The sequence below is a fragment of the Ruditapes philippinarum genome, unplaced genomic scaffold, assembly GCF_026571515.1.
Source record: "Ruditapes philippinarum isolate M1 unplaced genomic scaffold, ASM2657151v2 ctg449_1_1_1_1, whole genome shotgun sequence".
NCBI classification, from domain to species: Eukaryota; Metazoa; Mollusca; class Bivalvia; order Venerida; family Veneridae; genus Ruditapes; species Ruditapes philippinarum.
Genome location: NW_026856871.1, coordinates 126,281 through 148,052, shown reverse-complemented (window position 1 = coordinate 148,052; position 21,772 = coordinate 126,281). Strand labels below are relative to the sequence as shown.

Below are 21,772 nucleotides of genomic sequence, written 5' to 3'. Positions count from 1 at the left end.
AGACTGCATAAAAATAGGTAAATACAGAGGAGAGTCAGGGGTAGAATCAGGTTTCGATTTTCTTTAAAAAAATTCTACTTTCATATACAGGTTTAAAAAGTTGAAAACTTCCCGTGATTGACCCATTTTCTCCTTCACATTTGATGTTATGGCGCACATCTGGATCAGCGGAAAAAAGACATGTTTTTTACCGATGCTCAAATCTTGAGTCATATAGGGTTCACCCTCGTGAACTGGCACACAACACAAACTGATATGCTAAAGATAATGAAGAAATCCTTTAACCACTATTGTATTTACCCGCTTTTTAACGCTCATCATTTTGGGGTACTTTTTTAATAAAAATATTCATTCTTTTAAAAAAAACAATGTATCTCTGAAAAATTGCAGAAGTTATTGGTCAAAACCTACATCAAATGGTACATAATTCTACATTTCAAGTCCCATCATCTAAAAAAAATTCAGGCAAGTCCCTTATTAATAATTGTGTATGTCCCGTCTATGAGATACAGCGTACAAAACAAACACACACATATATAATTTAATATTATTTTATTCTGTCATAATACATGTAGTTTTCTCTATCATCAACATGTACAACATGTATACTTTTACACATTCATAACATCTTAAATTCCCCCATTGTTTACCCCATCATTAAAACAATACAATACATAAATGCAAGAAAATGGTCCACCATAATCTTCAACATGAGAATTTTATTTTTTCAATCAATGTAAGATTAGGCACATAATACTTGAAATAAGTCTCCTTAAAAAATAAACTGTTAACATATACAATATTAAATGATATGACTTTTTTCTAATGACAAAAAATATATGAGCCGTGTCATGACAAAACCAACATAATGGGTTTGCGACCAGCATGGATCCAGACCAGCCTGCGCATACGCGCAGTCTGATCAGTATCCATGCTGTTCGCTTACCAACCCTATTACAAATAGTCTGGTTTGGATCCATGCTGATCGCAAACGCACTATGTTGGTTTTGTTGTGACACAGCTCATGTCAAATCAATTGACCCTGAATCTGCTGTATTTGCAAAATGGATCCGCCAAGCTTTAAAACTTGGAACATTCCATTGCAAGTTGTAGGGATTTCAATATCAAAACACAAAAATTGAGCCTATCAACAGTACAAAGCCTGGTCAGCCTGCACGGATGTGCCCGCTGGCCTAGATATATTTGGAAGTGAACTGTTATGATTGAATATGTTATGAAATTTTATATCATGTTTTTTTGTTTTTATTTTTTTTAACATGGTAGTAACTAAAAATTACTTTTATGGAAGATTACTATGGAACCTGTTTTTGGCAGATGCACTCGATTGTCTCTTTAATGATACAAGAAAAAACTTGATGGATGCATGCAACAATGACATAACTAGGTCTCGGTGACATTTTGCTGTATATTATCACCTTATTTTCTCAAAGTCTCAACTTTTTTTTTCACAAACAGTTATAACACTGTTTAGATGACTATGATAACTGAAACTGACAAAGTAAACTGAGCCCACGAGAATTTAAATCGCACAAATTTCTAACGGACATTTTCTCATTCATACAAAAATGACTATATCACACTGAATTACAATGCTTTCTTTCGATCAAATACTTGTAGGCCTATATACCATACTCATATATACACATAGAAACTGTTACACCATCGGGAAGATAAAATCACAATATTCGATAACCAAAAGTTTTTTAGCACTGCTACTTGTGTATTGTTTAAATTGGAGCACTTTTTTTTTTGTAAACGGCAAGAATTGAATCCTTTTATTTCAACATTATGATAACAAACATACAGGCTTAAAACCAAAACGCATTTACAAGTCATTAACAATCTGGCAGCCTATTATATTTATATATGAGAAATGAAAAAAAAATAATTTTTTTACATCATCCAAATCAATAAATTAAAATTTATTAGCATTTTAAGGCCTGAACAAGTGTAATCAAATAAGCAACATCATCTCAAAAACAACCATGATGTCACAGCATTTTACACCACAAGTTCAATAGAACCAAAACGTAGAACTAATAAATTAATGATTTCCTTCCCAACAAGTTAACACAAAAAAAAACCACATTTTCACTTTTATTACTGTTGTTAAACTAAATATTTAATAACGTTCATAAACTAAGCAGTCAATAAAATTTATAAACCTAAATATGTAATTTTGTAAACCAAGTTTTAACAGAAGGAAAAAATACAAATAGATTATTTTTCAAGTTGTTGGTAAAAAATAACCAGCATTCCCCTTCAATAATACATGAGCAATATATTCCAGCACCTGGCTATACTATATGATACATCTTAACATGGTTCATAAATAAAATAAAATCTTCAATATTTCATTTCACACTTTCAATATTCACTTTAAATAATTGTCAACAATTTTGTACATCATGAAAATTAATTCCCCTTAGTTTAAATATTTTCTAACAAAAAGTAAAATTGTTTCCAAAATGCTATAATAAATTTTCCATGAAAACGCATTCATCAGTAATAACGCGTTAACACAATGTGGAGTAAAAAATTCAAATTTCACACTTAAGTACAGTCAGATGAATTTCGGGAACAAGTACTTAGAACCGGACATTAAGCTACTCTAAAACAAGACATTATGTGATATATAATATGATTAGATTTGATGATTATCACAAGAACAACAAGAACCGAAAACCAGCTGGAAAACACCCCAAATATCCTTCCGGTTCTTTATTATTAAGCATATAACAAGGTAGCTTTGGGTAATCCTCTACTATTTTTTGTAAGGATCCCTTCAAAATCTAGAATATTAATCTAATTCTTGTAAAATATTTCCTCACGTTTGAAGCACTGATGGGAAATTTTTTTGCAATTAATTTTAAACCTGCCAAAAAAAACCAAAAATATTTTAAGTAGTCTTCAATTTTAGATAAGCTGCCCTGATATATACTTTATTTCTCTCTATTTCTTACATCGGAATTCACGCTGTTAGTAAGTCTTTTTTTTATTTTTTCTAATTTAAATATGGTCTAACACTTATTCTTATTTAATTTGTTTACAACTCTGTTTTCTTTCCCTTCTTCTTTTTCTTTCCATCTCTGGTATAACCCTGTAATTCTTCTTTACATTCCTTCGCCAAATATTTCACAAAGTCAGATACTTCTCTTCCACCCTGAAATAACAAAACAAGAGTGAGCGTGAGTGATAAATTTCAAAGCAAAGCAACAAGTAAGGGTCACCATACTCTGTAATTAAGAACATTTTGAATTTTCCCCCAGCTTATCAGTAGGTACAAACAAACTTTTACAGTTAAAGCTTTAAAAATAAGCGAAACGGGTCAACTAATCTATTGTGGCGGATAGTTCACTGTGAAGCTATCAACTGTAAAAGTTTGTTTTAACCTGTAGATTAGCCCGGAAAAATCCACATTTGCAGAGTTCTGGATAAAAACAAGTTCAATAAGTAACAAAAGAAATTGCCCCAAATTAAAGTTACTTGTCTTTACTGTAAATATGGAAAAAATACAAAGGGACATAATTCTACCAAAAATGATCAAATAACAAAAACCCTGGACATTTTGGTCCAGGGCACTTGGTGACAATAGTGAAATTTTGGTTGAAATCCCTTTAAAAATGTAGGAGTGAAGCTCGGAAGAAATTATGAATGTCAAGATGTTCTACAGTGTATTAAAATTCATGTCCAATTGTAGAAGCAAGCTATATTAATTGTCTATTAACATGAAATACTTTAATTTTAGACTAGGTCTAGGCAAAGTAAGCTTACTTATAATACTGTTCAGTGGTTGATTTCCTTATTAAGAACTAAAGGCACATGGATACAGAAATCAGTATACACTTACCTGGTATTTCTTTGGCTGACCACCCTTGGGTTTAAAGTAAAGTGTTGGGAATCTAAAAAGATAAAGAAAACAAGGTAAATATTCATCCTGATCAGTATATCTTTAACAAATCAAAATTTCTCATAAATAGCAATTATATGTCGCTGGGAATCTTATTAAACATATGGCTGCCATAACGTTGACCTGGGACTTTCTACTCTTTATAACATGGTTAGATATTTGCCTCCAATGAAATTTCAGTACAGTATCAAATAGTCATGTGACCTCAAAAAGAGATAAATTCTTATAATTAAGCTATGCTCAGTTACAATCTTAAAGTGTAAAAAGCTATATTTCTGTACACAAACTTGAATTTAATTTTGAAAACAAAAAAAATGTATATTTCTGTAAGAGCCAAAGGCACATGCATTCAATCATTACAGAACAGTTATAATAATAAAAATCGTTTTTTGTTCTGAAACATTTTTTATAAGATTTTCAAACAATATTTATGTGTCTTGTGAATTAAATAACAAAGACAATGTGCAATCAACCACAAGCTCATGTAAACAACAATTTTACTGTTCATATATTTTATGAAAATATTTCATTAGATAAAGCTTTAAATCCTTTAAATAAGGATCAATACAATAATAAAAAGTTCAACTTACCCCTGTACTTCATATGGTGATGGAACATCATTGGCTGTAGCATCCATCTTAGCAATGACCAAATCAGTCTCATCTTGAAGCTGTAAAAGAAATAAGTCTTATTTACCCTTACCACACTTAATACCCTAAATCTATAACACATTTAAGCCGTGTCACGACAAAACCAATGTAATGCGTTTGCGACCAGCATGGATCCAGACCAGCCTGCGCATCAGCGCAGTCTGATCAGGATCCATGCTGTTCGCTTACAAACCCTATTACAAGTAAAGAAACGGATAGCGAACAACATGGATCCTGATCAGACTGCGCGGATGTGCGGGCTGGTCTGGATCCATGCTGGTCGCAAACCCATTATGTTGGTTTTGTCAAGACGCGGCTCATTTAAAGTTTGTACTGGGAGATTAGGTTTGAAAAACCTACATTCCTGGTAACAAAACTACATGCTTTCTTGAGATGTAATTTTATATTTTGATTATATTTAATATTCAAAACTGCTAAAAAAGCACAAGAAATTTTAATCTTTGGTGGTTAGAATACAATCATTATCACATGATGGTCATTGTATTAATGTTCATTTTACATTTAAGGTGCCTTTTCCCAGCAAGGTAAAGCAGGGCCACCATATTTTAGTTAAGTTTTAGTTTATACGAATTTATTTAAGTTTAATTGTGTTGGAAACTATAAGCTTATTGAAACACAAATCTGCTCCTGGAACCAACCGTTACTTAGTAAAAAGTGTAAAGTTTCTTGCACCTGACTGGGTTTGAACCTACACAGCAAGCAATCCTTAGATTACTAGTCTGCCAAGTTTACCACTTGGCCATGCCGATTATTATTTTTATGGATTATAAGGAAAATATGCATTTTTCATATCAAAGCCGACATGTGTGCGAAACATAAAGTAGAAGAAAATCACCTTCTCAGCAAGCTCCTTGTATTTTGGTTCCAAACTCTTACAGTGTCCGCACCATGGCGCATAAAATTCCATCAAAACATCTTTATCATCTGTAACTATATCCTGGAAATTCTTTCCTACAAGTACCTGAAATTATAATGTAGAATTTGTATACCAAACCATGCTGCATAGGGTTTAAAATACCTACATTCAAAACTGTAGTTTACAAAATAAGTTCATTTACCCTTTCACACACTAAAATTCTTAAATGTACTTGTCCATCTTTGAATTTGGACAATTCTATGTATGTATAATTTTTAGGGACAATGTTAAAATATGTAGTGACCAAATAGAAATTTCCTGCTGGCTAAATAGATTTCTGACATGAAAAAATCTGAAGTCTGCCGGCAAGATTCAAACACACACCTCTAAGGTGTTTAAATGTTAAATCTCCTACTCACACGAAGTGAAGTTCAATTGTATAACTTACTTTAACAGCTTCATCTTGAGATGGAACTGGTTCAGATTTGAGGTATGCCTCTAATTTTCCATCTAATAAATCATTTGCAAACTTTTCTAAATTGTCCATGCTGAAAAGAGATAGAAAAGCATCAAAATATTAAATATCTTATATTGAATATTTAGTAGAAAAATAAAACAGAAAACACCACTCTTTAACAAACCATTTTTATGGGTATTTATCACAAATCATATCAAGCTGGTATCATTTAAAAGTTACACAATGAATTTGTAACAATCGTATTAAAGTTTCATCGATATCAAGATGACAATACTGAAGTTATAAAAGGTGCAGATGAAAATGTTCTTATGTAATGGAAACATTTTAGTCACCAGCAGTTTTTCTCACATAATTGTGAAGAGGCGTTTGGGAAAGATTATAGCTAAAATTGCTAATTTGGGAAGTAAAAAAGCTGATGCAAGTTCACATTTTTGAGAAAACTGCACAACATTAAAGAAAATTTCGATTGGGAAGAGGCCTTTTTATGGACCTCTGTTATATATAAGGGTTACATAGTATAAAGGGAGAAAACTCATACCTAAACTCATCTGTCATTACAAATTTCTCATCTTTGCTACCGCGTGCTGCAACAACTGGTTTTTCGTCACTGGCTGTAATACCGTACTCGCTAATTTCATGTGAGAAGGCATCCTTGCTGCTTATAGCAAAATTAATGTTTTTTCCAGCATCCTGAAATTTCTTAGCTACTTTCATTACTCTGAAAAAAAAAAAGTGTTTTGTCAAATTATAAATTTTTGAACATGTGCTATGACACAGTTACTATTCACATGAAATGTAACTTTAGAATGTAACATTTACACATGTAATAAATATAAAAAATATCTTAGATTGGACAACAAGTGCTTAAACAATAACTTAAAAGTCAGTAAATCAAACACGCCAAATCCGTACGAATCAGATTTTTTTAAAGTATGGCTGTTTTTGAAAGCTTTATGTTAATTCTGGAATTAAAAGCCCCTTAAAGACACTTAAAATGTATTAAAAAGTAAAAAAAAACATTTTTTCCTTTCATCAAATTAACAAGGCTACCAAATACTAAAATTCAAAACTAATAATTTGAACTTTGTAGATTAAATGCTCTGTCTTTATCGTCAGCTGATGCCTCGTGTTTAAGGTGCCTGACATTCAACTCTGGGATCATTGGTTCGAATTCTTCTTGGGTTACAACTAAGTTTCCTCATGTAAAACTATAATTACCTGTTTCTCCAATAGTTTGTTCCCTTCACGTTTTTCACGTAATCTACATCGTAATAAGCCACAATAAATGGTTTCTTTATTTTATCAGCATTATCTGGTGTTCTGTGTGCACACAAACCAATGCTGAAATAAAGAAAAATCAATTTATACACACTGAAGTATTATAAGTTACACATTCATATAAAAAAATGTCCTTAGATGATAAGATTAATATACCTAACAGCCACCATCTGGCAAGGGGGTAACACTAGACTTTATTTACATTTTCTACAAGCAAACAAATAAAAGGTTTTAACAAATCTTTAAAAAAGAAAATTTAAGTATTTTTCTAGTTTTTCCTTTTTTCGAATTATTTTATAGGTCAATCTAGACACATGTGCGAGGTATCGGCAATGGAAATGTCAACGCCGACATGAAAAAAGTTGAGCTAAAAATAAGTGGAATGACTAGCTTGTTCAGAAATATCTCTATGATCAAATGTCTTAATAGTGATTAGATTATTAGTTACCTCTGTTCACCAATCCACTGTTTAATTTTAAATACTGTTGCATCGTCAGTGTACTTTCGGACCTTCTCTTCAAATTTGCTCTGTAATCTCTTTGGTTGGAACATGACAATATCACTGAAAATAAAAACAAAAATTTTACTTGGTGAAAATTTATGATATATATGTGTATTTTTGAAAGCCCATAAACATATTCAAAGGAAGTTAATAAATACTCCATGAACATATAAATAAGTCATGGAAATAAAACTGTTTGCCTTTCATTGTTGTAGGTTTGAATACAGCCATCACTTGTAAATTAATTATTTTACCAGCTTGCTCAGGTCTATGCAGGATTACATAAAATTCATATTAAAAATTTTCTTAATTCTTAGTACACATACTTCAGTCTATAAAAATTCTTATCATAAAAGTTATTTCAAATGAGTAAGGAAATTTCATTTATACATCATAAGTATGCCATACAAGAATCAAATTCCTCCCCATGTACAATTAGAAAAGAAACCTCATTTCTCTGAATACAAATAGGAATAATAATGCTCAGTATGTCACCAGACCAGCATTCACTTTGGTATGGTGTGTACAGTCTTACCAGAATCCATTAGATGTAACACTTTCATATGGAAATCACTTAATTAAAGTGAAAAAATTACCCTTCCCCCACTCCCAAACAGTGGGGGCATAACAAGAGTAATGGGTGTCATGCCAGGAACCATTAAAAGGTTTAAAACTTGTTCTTACTCTTTGTATCCCTGTTTCTTCAGTACATCAGCATTTGAGGTGTGAGCGAATCTCATTTCACTACTCAAAGCAGATGCAACTTTCGAGAATGTTTTGGCAAGTTCACTGTCAGCACTGCTGAAGAAACCTGAAAATACACCAATCAAATTAACCGAATACATCTTATGTTAAAGTTCCAAAAAGATTTTATACCCGATACAATTTATGTCAGTTTAAATTACTTTGCATGCAAGATTACGCAGGGTTACCAAGGTGGGACCTCGGAAACATTTAAAAAAAAAAATCCCTATGATTCTGTAAATGACAGATTTTAGAAGTCTTAAAAGGTCATCATTTTGGCACAGTTTAAAAACCTTGTTTTTTCCAAGGCTAGAAAAGCTATCCAATAATGCTTCAAACATTTAGCATAAACAATTCAACATAATTTGAAACTGCATTGATACATTCAAAAATCTGACACTCAAAATTTTACAGATAAACGCAAAACCAAAAGATATACATATATTGAAATATTGTCGGAAAACCTGGTCAAGGAAAGAAACTTTCACATACCTACAACACCATAGTCATCACTGTCCAAAAATTTATCACAGTCTTTGTTATTTCCAAGTTCCTTGGATGCAGGTCCTGCCTTTGATTTCATTGTCTTCACAATACCGTCTGAAACATTTCATTTGGATATCATACAGATGGATTAAATACAAAGGATGTAGCACAATGTTTTTTCAACACATTAATGTGTTTAATTTTACTAAGTTTGTCAAATACTATAGACTTTTAATAATTATTTTACTTTATATATTAGATTTAATAGGTAGAAATTTTTTTTATTTGTAGATGAAATTATAATATGTAATGAAGTCTCTAATATATTTAAAATAGTCAGTTTTAATTTTAAAAGCTGTTCACTTTAACCCTTTATTAAAGATATAGAGGTTTCAATAATGTGACAGCTAAGCATTAAATAATTGACTTGTGTGACACAAGATGCAATTAAGACTTATTAGAGTGATAAGTTCCACTTCTTAACACAAAATTTGTAGTCTGACAGAACAATTTTCCCTAATTTGTCATTAAGAAATAAGGAAAAAATACATTTGCACACATGTTTCATAAATTAAATGTTCCTTTTGAAGTTTTAATTATATTAATCACAATACATATTGTATCCAAGCAACAACATTGACACAGTAAGTGAGAAATCCATTGTGTTCTTACAATACACAAATACTTGTGAACATTTGATACAAAAACTACAGTTTTAACAACACCAGTATGCATGTAATACTTTATTACTTACACAGGACCATCAATAGAATATTATGTCCAGCAAAGATATAAAATCAGAAAATCAGACCTCTTACAAATTACTCATCTATCCAGCCTCCTTCGCTTTAAGCTGAAACTTTGCTATAAATCTTATTTTGTACACTTGGTGTAGCAATTTACACACAAGTTGACACAACTTCCCCAGGATAGTATTCCACTTTCCCCAACTCATTTATTAATCAATACAAGCATACTAAATTTGCATAGTGGCTTTTGCCCCATTTTAATTCTGGAAACGCTGATTTCTCTATTATGGAGTCAACTGTTTCATAACCAAAATTATCAAATTTAAGCAGGCCAAAGTATAAGCCTTGTCAAACTGCATGGGATTGCTGGCCGTCATTTCCTTACTCTGATGGCAAACTCATCAAGCCAAAATCATCCTTCAAAGCTACATCAAATAAACCACTCATTTAAATTATTTACTAAATTATGGACAAGGAAGGGAAAACCAGATAAGGAAAAGCAATTTTTAAGTACATGTACAAGCACAACACAACACTGCCTATATCACACACGGACAACTCTATATACAATTATTAAAACATTCATAATGAAGTAACCATGCCTTCTTCAACTGGTAAGACAGTGATTAAAACGTTAAACAACGGAATCACCACACAAAGGCCTATTATGGATAGACACCAGAAAGAAAGAAATGTTCTCAGTAATGGTCAGATGCACGACAACAATACTTGCAAAAATCTTTGTCAAATATCTTTTTTTTAATAATTCTTTTCAAGCTGTCAATATAAAACTGTTTTACCAACTCACGCATAAATCAACTGTTCTTTATATGGTAACATATGTTATATTTATTAACTCTAGATATAACTATGGGCCTTGTTCTCTTGCTTGTACCTTCATTAAAGAAGAAAGCTCGTAAACTGTACACGTGTTATTTTATCAATTATGTAAATAGCATAAAACAGATGGTATTGATATTTTTACATGTGTTAACACAATCATTTATTCATATAAAACCATCAGGAACGAAAGCCACTCGACAAAACACAGTAAATAATTGGTCATATTACAAAAAGTACCAGAAGTAACAAGGCAAATCTGGATGTTTTTTTTTTCTCATGAAACCAACAGCCAGTATACTTTTTGTCAATTTTGTGTATTATGAGTAATCATTACTTTTATCATGATCCACCACATGAAATGTGATTTTGTCAGGTAAAGAAAATAAATTAAACAAAATTAAGGAAAAATCAACTTTGTCCGGGAAACAAAATGACAAATTCAATTATATCCAAGAAACACAAAAACAACTTTGTCAGGGAAACAAAATGTAACTATGTCGGAAAAAAAACAAAAATACTACTTTAACAGGGGATCAAAATACAACTTATTTACTTCACTGGGCATTCAACATTTAAAGCATGACATCAAAGCAACTAAGCCTACAACTCATCTAGATATGTACCTGCTTCTCTAGGGCCATTGTAGTCTTCGGTCATTTCTCCACCTTTAAATATTTTCAGGGTAGGGTAACCACTGACTCCATATTTTCCACATACTTCTGTATTGGCTGTACAGTCAACCTGAGATAATCATTGGTAAATATTGAACAAATGATATAGTTCTATACTAACTTAATATAGTTGGCACCAGTTTCATGTATATCCAGTCTGAAATATAACTCAGACCTTGTATTTCAGGCAAAGTTTAAGCTTATGTTTGTTTCTGGTGTTCCTCATAGCATATACTTTTGCAACTTTTTTTCAGGGACGGCAAAATCAATTGTTCGTATAACCCAGGTTGTTACCACAGCTTGTACTGACAAGTTGAAATTTTTAATTATTCACTATATAATATCATACGGACAAATGAAGAAATGCTTAAGAATAAAACAGATTATTAAGACATAATCAGATTTTGCCGTCCCTGAAAAAAATTCAACATAGGAAATACTTCCATGAATAAGTTACTGAAAAAGAAACAAGTAAATAATTTAAACACCAGAAATACAACTCTTTTTTTTTGTTTGCCTAAGTTACCACTGGTCTGTCTTTAACATTATATATAAATTATTAAATATACTGACAACAAAGTATTGGACGACAATATCAAATTTCCTTACAGGGATTCAATGGCTTTCAGAAAAATAACTAGCCTTTTCCTGAGAATTATTTTCTATTCTCAAAATATCAATAAATATTACATATGAGCTGTAACAATGCGGTTGAAATTTTTAAAGTGAAAAGGCTGATCATGCTGAAATTTAATGAAAATAATGTTCAAAATCCATAATGTGTTTTTTTCTTATTTAACCTTTTATAATTTATTTAGTGAACAATAGTCATTTTTCACCTGTCTCCTTAATAAGATATTCAAAATTTTAATGACATGATTACTAGATACTTACAACATTGAATATTTATGCTATAAGATCATGTTAGTGTGAACTGTGAAAATACATCTTTTCTAGATAAAACAGCATTCCTTTCTGCTTTCAAATTTCTGAGAAAATGGCTCAAATACAGTGCAATATGAAATTTCATAAGCATTTAAGGATTTAAAATTAGAACAGAAAAGAGTGCATATGTTTATCTAGAATTTAAAGGTGAAATCTTATTGAGTGTAATATGCATGTATTATAGTAGTCCATCTAATGTACCCGCAGTTTTTTCACCATCAAACTCCTCAGTCCATTCACCTTTCCTGTATATTGCTAATGTTGGGTATTGTTTTAAGCCTTGCCTCTTGCAGAATTGTTCATATAATGAACAATCTACCTATATTTAAAAGTATTCAGGTTTCTTTCATAAGATAATGTTGCAAACATATTTAATGCATTCACAATCATCATTTAAATGGAATATATTTCAATCAAACAGATCCTAAATCATGTAAATGCTGTTACATCATGATAGAAGAAAACAAATAACTTTTGCTGAAACAGAACCTATTTAACATTGTTTATAAAAGTTGTATATTAAAACTTATAAAGTACCTTCACAAGTGCCACAGGTGGATCACTTTTTTTCAAGGTGGTTGCTGCCTTCTCATACTCAGGAGCTAGCCTTTTACAGTGTCCACACCTGTAGATAGACAATTTAAAGAAAATGAAACAGAATAATTACAAAAGTATTACACAAAAGTGATCGTTCTGGCAAGGATTGTTAGAGATATTCTCTCAGTGTCATTTGGCAAGTAGTAATGAGAGAACTTAAGATTTCCTGAGAGATATAATTTCCATGATGGTTGAGTCCAAAATAGAATCTACTGAAATTGTCTGAATATCCAAATTTTGATAAAAATACTAAGCAACAACTTTACTATTTACTAAATTACAGCTTCTAAGTTATATTGTGTATTTTTATTGTCTAGGACACTATGACAAACAGTTCTGAAAATAGATTCACATTATAGTTTTCTTATATTTTACCAATCATAACCAATGTCAATGAGATTATAGTGATTTTTCTTTCAGAAAACGCCGCCTCAAAGTGAAGAACATTAATATCCTGTACATATCATGTGTCATATTATAATAAATTTAAAAAAAAATTAAACATAAATAATAAATAAGAAATGTTATAACAACACATTAAATAAAATACTTTCATTAACTTTACTCCTGTTTTGTGATTTAACAATGCATTGTCAACAAACTGACAAATCATCAGAAGAAGAAACATTTAAAACAAATATTTTTTTTGTTAATCATGTTTTTTTTTAAAGAAAGGTTAGATCTATACTTAGATGAAATTCATGTTTACTGCATATTTTTAAAAGATACACAAAAAGGGAAGTGGTTCGACTTTCTTGGCCTGTACACTTAAGACTTTGCGCTTATACTAAAAAAGCATTAGACCTAAAAAGAATACAATTTTTAAGACATGGTCATACATTTGTTATATCATTAACAGATACAGCCACACACTAGGGAAGTCCGGTTAACACATCAGTTAAATTCATGTCTGACACGCGATTCCAATTTTTTTTTTTTTTTTAACAACATCGTTTTGACGTTGCATCATGTTATCCATAATAGAAATATGACTGTAGTTCAAATATCTAACGTTTTTTTACATTAGTGCAGACATTTATGTGATAAACAATGCTATTCAGATTCATAAAAACTAAAAGTTTGTACCCCACCCACTTCACTTACCACGGAGCGAAAAACTCAACGAGGGCAACATCATGATCTCCAATTTTGTTGTTAAAATTACTGTCATCGAAATCTAAAACATCACTAGCGCTTGCCAAAGACAAAAGCGCAAAAACTGCAAAGGTAAGTATCATCTTTACGACGCGATCTTTTCTCTCAATTGTGTTGACAGATATGCCGGTTCCTGAACGTGGACGGTGCAAATGTGTTGTCGTGATTTCATTGGTCCACGACAATCTCTTAACAACTTCCGGTAAAGTCTGGTTCCCTGCCCGTTTATTTCATGAGCACACAGCGGTTACTTCCCTTACACTGTAAGCCAATTTATCGAAAAAAAATTCAATACATGTCCATTACGTGCACTTAAAAAATTGAGGGTCTTAGTACGGATGATGTAGAAGTAAATCAGGGTCTTTCAAATAGAATTTGAAAGACACTGAGCACGTTTAAAAATATTTTTGTTATTGTATGCTGACGATACTCTTTCGCTTGTACTTTGTAGAGTAACATGTAAATTAATTCAAAACGAAAATTGTTGTATTTACAAAACGTAAAATAAGACATGTTTGTGATTTTTTGTATGATGGAAAGAAGTTAGAGACCGTTTTTCTTACTTTGGTGTTCTCTTCATTTACAATAGTAGCTTTGTTATTTAAAACTAAGGCAAGATTGGTTGAACAAGCAAGAAAATCCATGTTTTCAAGTGTCCGCACGATTACATTTGTTTGATTTGATGGCATCACCAATTTTTTTTGGCTGTGAGCTTTGGGGTTTTCAGAACATTAACTAATCACGGCTTTAATTAAACTAGATCTATATATAATTATTTAAAGTCATAAATAAATTTATCAATTTCAATTGAAATTTTAAAAAATTATCTTGAATCTCAAATCCTACCACAAATATATAGTATGCGTTGTATAACAGTTAATTATATCGTTTAAATTGAGACTACTGGTCGAGGACCATCAACCGGACACTTTTTGAACATTTTTTCCATAAAGATTTTATAATTTCAAACTAAGAGACCTGAAAATTTGACACAGTACAGCTTGGTTTTTCTCCTAACTAGAGCACCAGTTTGTAGATCTACAGTACAATAGAAAATTCGCCCAAAATATTTGAATTTATTTAAAAGCAAACATCACGTTCAGGTCCGAAATCAAACGATCGGACAAATAAAGAAAAACTTTGTTACAAGAACTTGTCAAGATATATATAGGATTCAGGGGCACACAAAAAGAAGAATTACAGGGAAAACCAAACATATTAGATAATACATGCAAACCAATATGAATATAGCAAAAAGTAGTAAACTAAGAAAAGAAAGATAAAAACAACTACGCAAGCAAATAAATATACTAGAGAATAATAGATAAATAGGCACAAAATATATGTATACATGGCTCCATATACATGGCACGCACAGAACAATTGCATTCAGATTCATTCCAATCCAATTCCAAACTGTCGACCAGAAAATTCTTGAATTGTTTGTAAGATGACCAATGTCTGAGCGTGTAGATAGCGAGTTCCACAGCCCGACAGCCGAACAGGGAAAATAGTATCTTTTAAACTATACTTCTTGTTTGTATTTTAGTGCTTTTTAACACGAGTATATTTGCATTGGAATTTATTTCATGCAAATTACTGACAATATACATAAAATCTTAATTTATAAGTAAGAGTCCACTTTATCGAGACTTGTACCCTTTATTGAAGTCTAGACTAATAACTTGTGTGCAAAATTTCAGATCATTCCCTCGCAACTTTTCCCCAGATTTATTATTTTGTTTTATTGTGCAAAATGACCACAAAATGTAACGTACGTGTTGCAATGCTTTTCACTCAAACAGAGCTTTAAAAAAGCACAAGAAACCGATTTTCAATTTAACTCTATAGAGTATATTTTTCCATTTTAAGCGCATTACTTCATTTAAATTTACAAATGTTATGTTATTAGGTTGTTTTTTTTACCTCAGTGGGGCTACTTTGTGTTTTTAGAACTCATAAACATCTAAAAACTGTGTTCATACGATGGAATCTTTGATCATTCAATGTGCCATTTCATGAAATGCGATGTATGGCGTGAAGTTAAAGAATGCCATCTAGAAACGAGACATCAAATGAACGGAACTAAACGAAATAAAAATTTCGAGAGCCGGACCACCTAGAAAGGCGGATATGACATATTGTGAAAAGACAAAAAAAAAAAGTAAAACGACGATTAATACCGTAATCAAGTAGATTTAGAAAAAGTGGAGCCATCAAACGGAGATTGCTTTGCAATAATTCTAAATACCCACACATATAGCATATCAGTCAACTGTTTTAAATGTTTTAAACTTATAAAAAATGTATAAAAAATCCATAAAGAACATAATTATTAAACGGATAAACGGCAAAATTCAAAAATGTTGCAAGCTCGGATTGATTTAGCATATTCATGGAGAGCAGTAGTAAATGCGAGCTACTGCCCGTGCCCCGTATCACCGGCTTAACCAGTATTCAACATTTATACATGATAATGGGGAAATTTAGAATTCATAAACATTAAGCTACACATTTACCGCCATTTTTATCAAAGTATATTAAATTGTAGCAAATGCATCTTTTTTACAAGAACTCCATGTACTTTCACTATTAATAGACTGAAATGTAGTGTTAATTATATGAACGGATGGGGATATTTCAGCTATTGAGCTTTCCATTACGTATACATCTTAATGAATTCACAATTTCGATTTCAAATGTTCACTATTCATGAATTTACGATATCAACATCATGAACTCACGACTTAGATTTCACTGCAATATCGCATTTTCACGAATTCACGATTTCATGAAGCTGAAATCCGTCTTTTGTATAGGTATGAATAAAATTCATACGCCCGTGGGTCGCCTACCAAGAACGGTAAGACTGTAGGATGGTCAAAAAGTATCTCCTTTCAAGAAATGTTCATCGATCAGTTTTGAAATACGCTTACATGTATCAGCAGCGTCCAGGCTTTGCTTGTGAAAATTGTCTTTAATAAATAGTTCTTATAGTATCATCATATTGACAAAATTGAAGAAGAAAACTTGCAGGTGAAGTCAATCTTTTTCCCACACTGCACAAACCTTAGCACTTCACAGTTCAGTGAGTTGCATTTGTGGTATCGGTGTCCGGATTTCTGTAATTACACATTATCTAATGTAGGAATTTTTCGTATCTAATCAAAAAAGTCTTTACGACAACACAAAGACACAGTCAATGAGCAGATTGTCACCAAGGAGAACTAACTGAAATGCTGGTATACTCCGTTTTTGTGTCGCCTTGAAAAGGTGACATATAGGGGTTACTTTTGTCGGCCGGCGTCGTTGTCGGCGTCCCCTAAAGCTTGTCCGGAGCATTACCCAGTCACTTTAAGTCGGATTGACTTCAAACTTGGTATGCATGCTTCTTTCAATAACCAAAAGTGCAGTGCACAAGAACCAGTACTCTGCGCTTCTTATTTTTTGAGTTATTGCCCTTTGTAAATTTTCATACTTTAATTTTGTCTGGGCCCATTTCTCTTCAACTATAAAAGCTATGGACTTGATACTTCATAGGATGATAGATCTCATTAAGGAGAAGTGCAGTGCACAACAACCGTTACTCTGCATTTCCTAATTTTTGAGTTATTTCCCTTTGTTAATTTTCATACTTTATTTTTGTCCGGGCCATTTCTCCTAATGTTTAAAAGCTATGGACTTGAAACTTCATAGGATGATAGATCTCATTAAGAAGAAGTGCAGTGCACAAGATCCGGTACCCTGCATTTCTTAGTTCTTGAGTTATTGCCCTTTTTAATTTTCATACTTTAATTTTGTCCGGGCCATTTCTCTTCAACTATAAAAGCTATGGACTTGAAACTTCATAGGATGATAGATCTAATTAGGAAGAAGTGCAGTGCACAAGAACTGGTACTCTGCATTTCTTATTTTTTGAGTTATTGCCCTTTGTTAATTTTTATACTTTATTTTTTGTCCAAGCCATTTCTCATAAATTATAAAAGCTATAGACTTGAAACTTCATAGGATGATAGATATTATTGATAAGAAGTGCAGTGCACAGAAACTGCTGCTCTTCATTTCTTATTTTTTGAGTTATTGCCCTTTGTTAATTTTCATATTTCATTTTTGGCCTGGCCATTTCTCCTTAACTATATTGTTCACAAGGCGACACACCCGACTCGCAGAGTTCTAGTTATTGTTTGTCACTGTCATGCTAATACCTCCAAAGAACTGTGACTAGCAACATTCTTGTACAACTGCCAATAGGAGTTTCAGGAAGTGTGCAACAATTGGCGCTCGAAAATGCAGCACTTTAATTGCAGCAGGAAATATCCTCTAATTGCAGTATGCTAGTGAAGCACTTTCAGTAGCATTTGTAGCATTTGTAAATATGGCTCCCATTTGTGCTCGCCAATGAAGCTCTATCACTTAAATTTACACAGAATCGGTGCTCGCCAGCGAAGCACTTTCACTATTATTCTAGGTGTGTCAGGAATGTGCACAAATAGGCAATCTCATTAAAATCATATCATCGTTTTCGCTCCATTACTCTTCGCTACATAGCGAAGGGTAGTGCAACGACAGTTAAGAGATTAACAAATAAGGTGTACTGACATTCTATGAGCATCAGACAATTTATCCCGATGGCGCTCGCTAATGAAGCAATATTCCTGACAGTGCAGGAGCACATGAATAGCGCTCGCCTGAGATTCACTATTATATGAATGTCAATGAACCTAGGAGCATCAAGCAATGCACAGCTCTCCTCGCTAACTAACCGTCCGGCCCCGGAAAAATTGTCGTAAGAATAACGCTGATACAATCCGCTAGAATTCATTCATGTCTGCATAGCTCCATTTTGGGTACATTTACTATAAATTCACATATATGTTATATAGTATGCATATAATTAGAGAGAGAAAAAATGATGAAAGTTATGAATAAAGTCTTTCGTTTTTATTGATTCTATATATATGTGTTTTTACGTGCGATTTTGCGCGTAAGAGTTTCGGCCAAAGCAAAACACCATTTGGGCGAGTATATCATGTCATCTACCAACTTTATCTTATTTCTTGCGAATTATACAATTATGCCTACTCTGTATCTTGTTACAGTACTTTAATAATACTTTACAATTCTCATTAATTCATATTAAGTGTAAAAAATGGAAACATTGGTGGTCGACCTACAAGGCAAAATTGTAATTAGCTCATTTTGATTGTTCCTTTGCATCGGCGTAAGTGGTTATTGCAAGCTACTGCCCACGTCCCGTAGCACACCGACTTTAGTAGATTTCAACATTTATAAATTCCAATGGTGATATTTAGAATTAAGTAATTTCCACCGATTTAATTTGTTCATGTAGTTGTGAATGTGGTATTTTTTGTCCATGAAAAGTGAAAAGGGGGCGTATAACCCTTAATTAAACGAATATTTGTGTCATAATTAAGCTATTTATGCTATAAATGTGAACACAGTGGGGAGTAAGAAGGCGGTATATGATGACAGCTATCTAAGGACGATAGCTAACAACAGTTCTTAACATAAAGCAACCTACACAGCACACTCTTTTGAGATACGAAGCGCTGTACAGATAGATATTTATATTATTCATCTACTTTTAAAAAATGGTTACAATCGTAATGTTGATTTAATTTCAAAATCCATTAGTGCTTTTAAAAAACACTTCTGTGACAAGGGATTAGCCAGCCTGGTTTTTATGGCGGTGTGATTTACAATTCGTAAGATTTTGGTTCATGGTAATTTTTCTGCTGTTTTTACTAACATAATTAAACGTTTTATTAAAAGAATAAGGCCCTACTATTTTAAGACATACTGCATGCTTAGTGTTAAATCCTTTTACAGTTGGACACTACGTACCTTTCCTCTTTTGATTACATCTGACGGACCAAGTGAGAGACTCTATGATGGGCAGTTTTTAAGCCCTTTGGGACTGAATTGTCTTAATGTTCGTCTTCTGTCTTTATTCGTCGGCCCCTTGTAGGTGATTTTCTTGTTGCTCTGTCTTCCTTTAAGACATTGAGTACCTTTGTTAAGGTCATTGGGTTTACTTTTATATGTATCTACATGATCATTTCTGTGTTCTACTTATTTCACCTTTTGTAATCATAACAACTGTTAGAATTTCACTTGGCGGGAATTCATTTTATTTACAATGTCTCTTTCAAAGGAACATGGTGGGGCTAAGAGTGAGGTTTGGTGCACCATTAACCGGTTTAAACTCTCCAGCAGTCATTATTATGCTGCTGATCGTTCCAAGGCGGCGCCCCTCTGTGTTCCTCAGATGTATATCTTTGTTGTTCCATGTTTTGGTGTCACTTTTGTTTGTGTCCCTTGCTTGTTTTTTGTCTACGGTAAGTGTCTTCCCGTTTGCCCCTAGTCTTTTGTTGTTGTTTTTTTGCCCCTCCCTTCCTCGAATCTCGAGTCCCCTTCCCCTGTGCCCTTCTACTTTGTGGGCCTATTCATCTACCACTTACATGTATTTGTTTTCTTTGTTTTTCTTGTCGGTTACTATTGTTTCTTTTTAAGCCGCGCGCCCTGCGCTATTTTTGTTTGGGGCCCTCCAGGGCTCCTTGCCGCTGGTTCTTGTTGCTAGGTCGTTTGGGGGTTGCTTTCATTGAACGCCGCCATTCCTTGTTGATCTTGTTCATCATATTTCGATGCTTGGCTGGGTTCCCTGTCGGTGGTTATGTATTATCGGGGTTTGTTGGGGGCTTCGTTCTTTGCATGAGCGCCTTTCCTTGTTGATCTTTGTTCTCATATTTAATAAATAGAGGATCTTAAATGAGTGTATATTAAAAGCAGAATTCATACAACGAATAATATCATGACAGCCTATGACCAGCATAATATTGTTTTATTCAACGAGTTCAATAGCTTCGATCAGTATTAAATCTACACGAATATAATATTCACATAACCAACATAAGAACTGTTTTACAGTGAAAATAGTCCTTTTATGTTATTGACGCGCATATAGTGAAACGCTATCATTTAGCGCGTCTTTATGCTGTGTTTGTATAACGCAAATGACATCACGTTAATATATCACGTGCAAAGCGGCACGGGTGTGTGATAAATCCGAATTAATTGATATTGCATCTAGAGTATATCCTGGTTCATAATTAGTTGTTAAAAGCACATTGTCCCTCGAAAACGAAGAAATCTTTTCTTCTTTCGAAAGGACAAACATATATAAGTTCTATTACGATTAAATAATGTTTTTAAAAATGCATGTAACTATACTGTAGGTGAATATCAATTGAAGAAAGTATCGATGAATGTGAACTTATTTGTCATAAAAGTGGTATTTAATGTAAACAGAGTAGTATTTTGACTTTCATGCCAAATATTAAATAACTATAACTGTACTATTTGCAAAAAGAGCAACAGTTCTAGCAATAAAGGTTTCAGGTTTTTGACCAATGATTAACTTTTTGGAAACTATATAACATGACACCTGTCCTGGATGACACTAAAAAACTTCCTTTTAAATTCAACTTACAAATAAAACTGACCATAGTGGTTTATTACTGCTATTATTAATTAGTGTTCAACATCAACTGCCGACCAATCCAACCTATGTTAAATATTTGCCTTATGAATACATTCAACAAGGATATCTAGTATGATACTTTTATCCAAACTACGTTCCCGAATTATCCCCGTGAAATGTACGGTACCGGTACGGTGTAGGAAATAAGGAAAAGTACGGACTGAATAAAAAAAAGTAGACAAAAATTTAAAAAAATCAAATATTTGTAAGATGTCAGTTTATTATAGAACGTAAATTTATTTTACTCTTATTTGATTTCAGCAAATATGAACATTTATTATTTTATTCAGTTGTTAATTTTGACC

General features: G+C 32.5%; 1 protein-coding gene across 1 annotated transcript; it reads right to left on the bottom strand.

The window, feature by feature from the left end:
* Nucleotides 1-535: 535 nt before the first annotated feature.
* LOC132747970 (protein disulfide-isomerase A3-like) lies at nt 536-14,134 on the bottom strand. The gene is made up of 13 exons (XM_060737506.1): nt 13,856-14,134; nt 12,692-12,779; nt 11,162-11,279; nt 8,953-9,060; nt 8,401-8,527; nt 7,663-7,776; nt 7,155-7,277; nt 6,475-6,654; nt 5,907-6,006; nt 5,438-5,563; nt 4,522-4,601; nt 3,872-3,923; nt 536-3,184 (listed from the first exon to the last, which is right to left on the bottom strand). The coding sequence occupies exons 1-13, from the start codon at nt 13,987-13,989 to the stop codon at nt 3,068-3,070; spliced, it is 1,467 nt and encodes a 488-aa protein (XP_060593489.1). The 5' UTR covers nt 13,990-14,134; the 3' UTR covers nt 536-3,067.
* Nucleotides 14,135-21,772: the final 7,638 nt, after the last annotated feature.

Excerpts from the sequence above, each read along its gene's own strand:
- LOC132747970 (XM_060737506.1), bottom strand. The coding sequence starts at position 13,989 with ATGATACTTACCTTTGCAGTTTTTGCGCTTTTGTCTTTGGCAAGCGCT. Across the intron at positions 12,780-13,855 it reads GTTGAGTTTTTCGCTCCGTG|GTGTGGACACTGTAAAAGGC; the intron begins GTAAGTGAAGTG and ends GTCTATCTACAG. Across the intron at positions 7,278-7,662 it reads CAGTGGATTGGTGAACAGAG|CATTGGTTTGTGTGCACACA; the intron begins GTAACTAATAAT and ends TCTTTATTTCAG.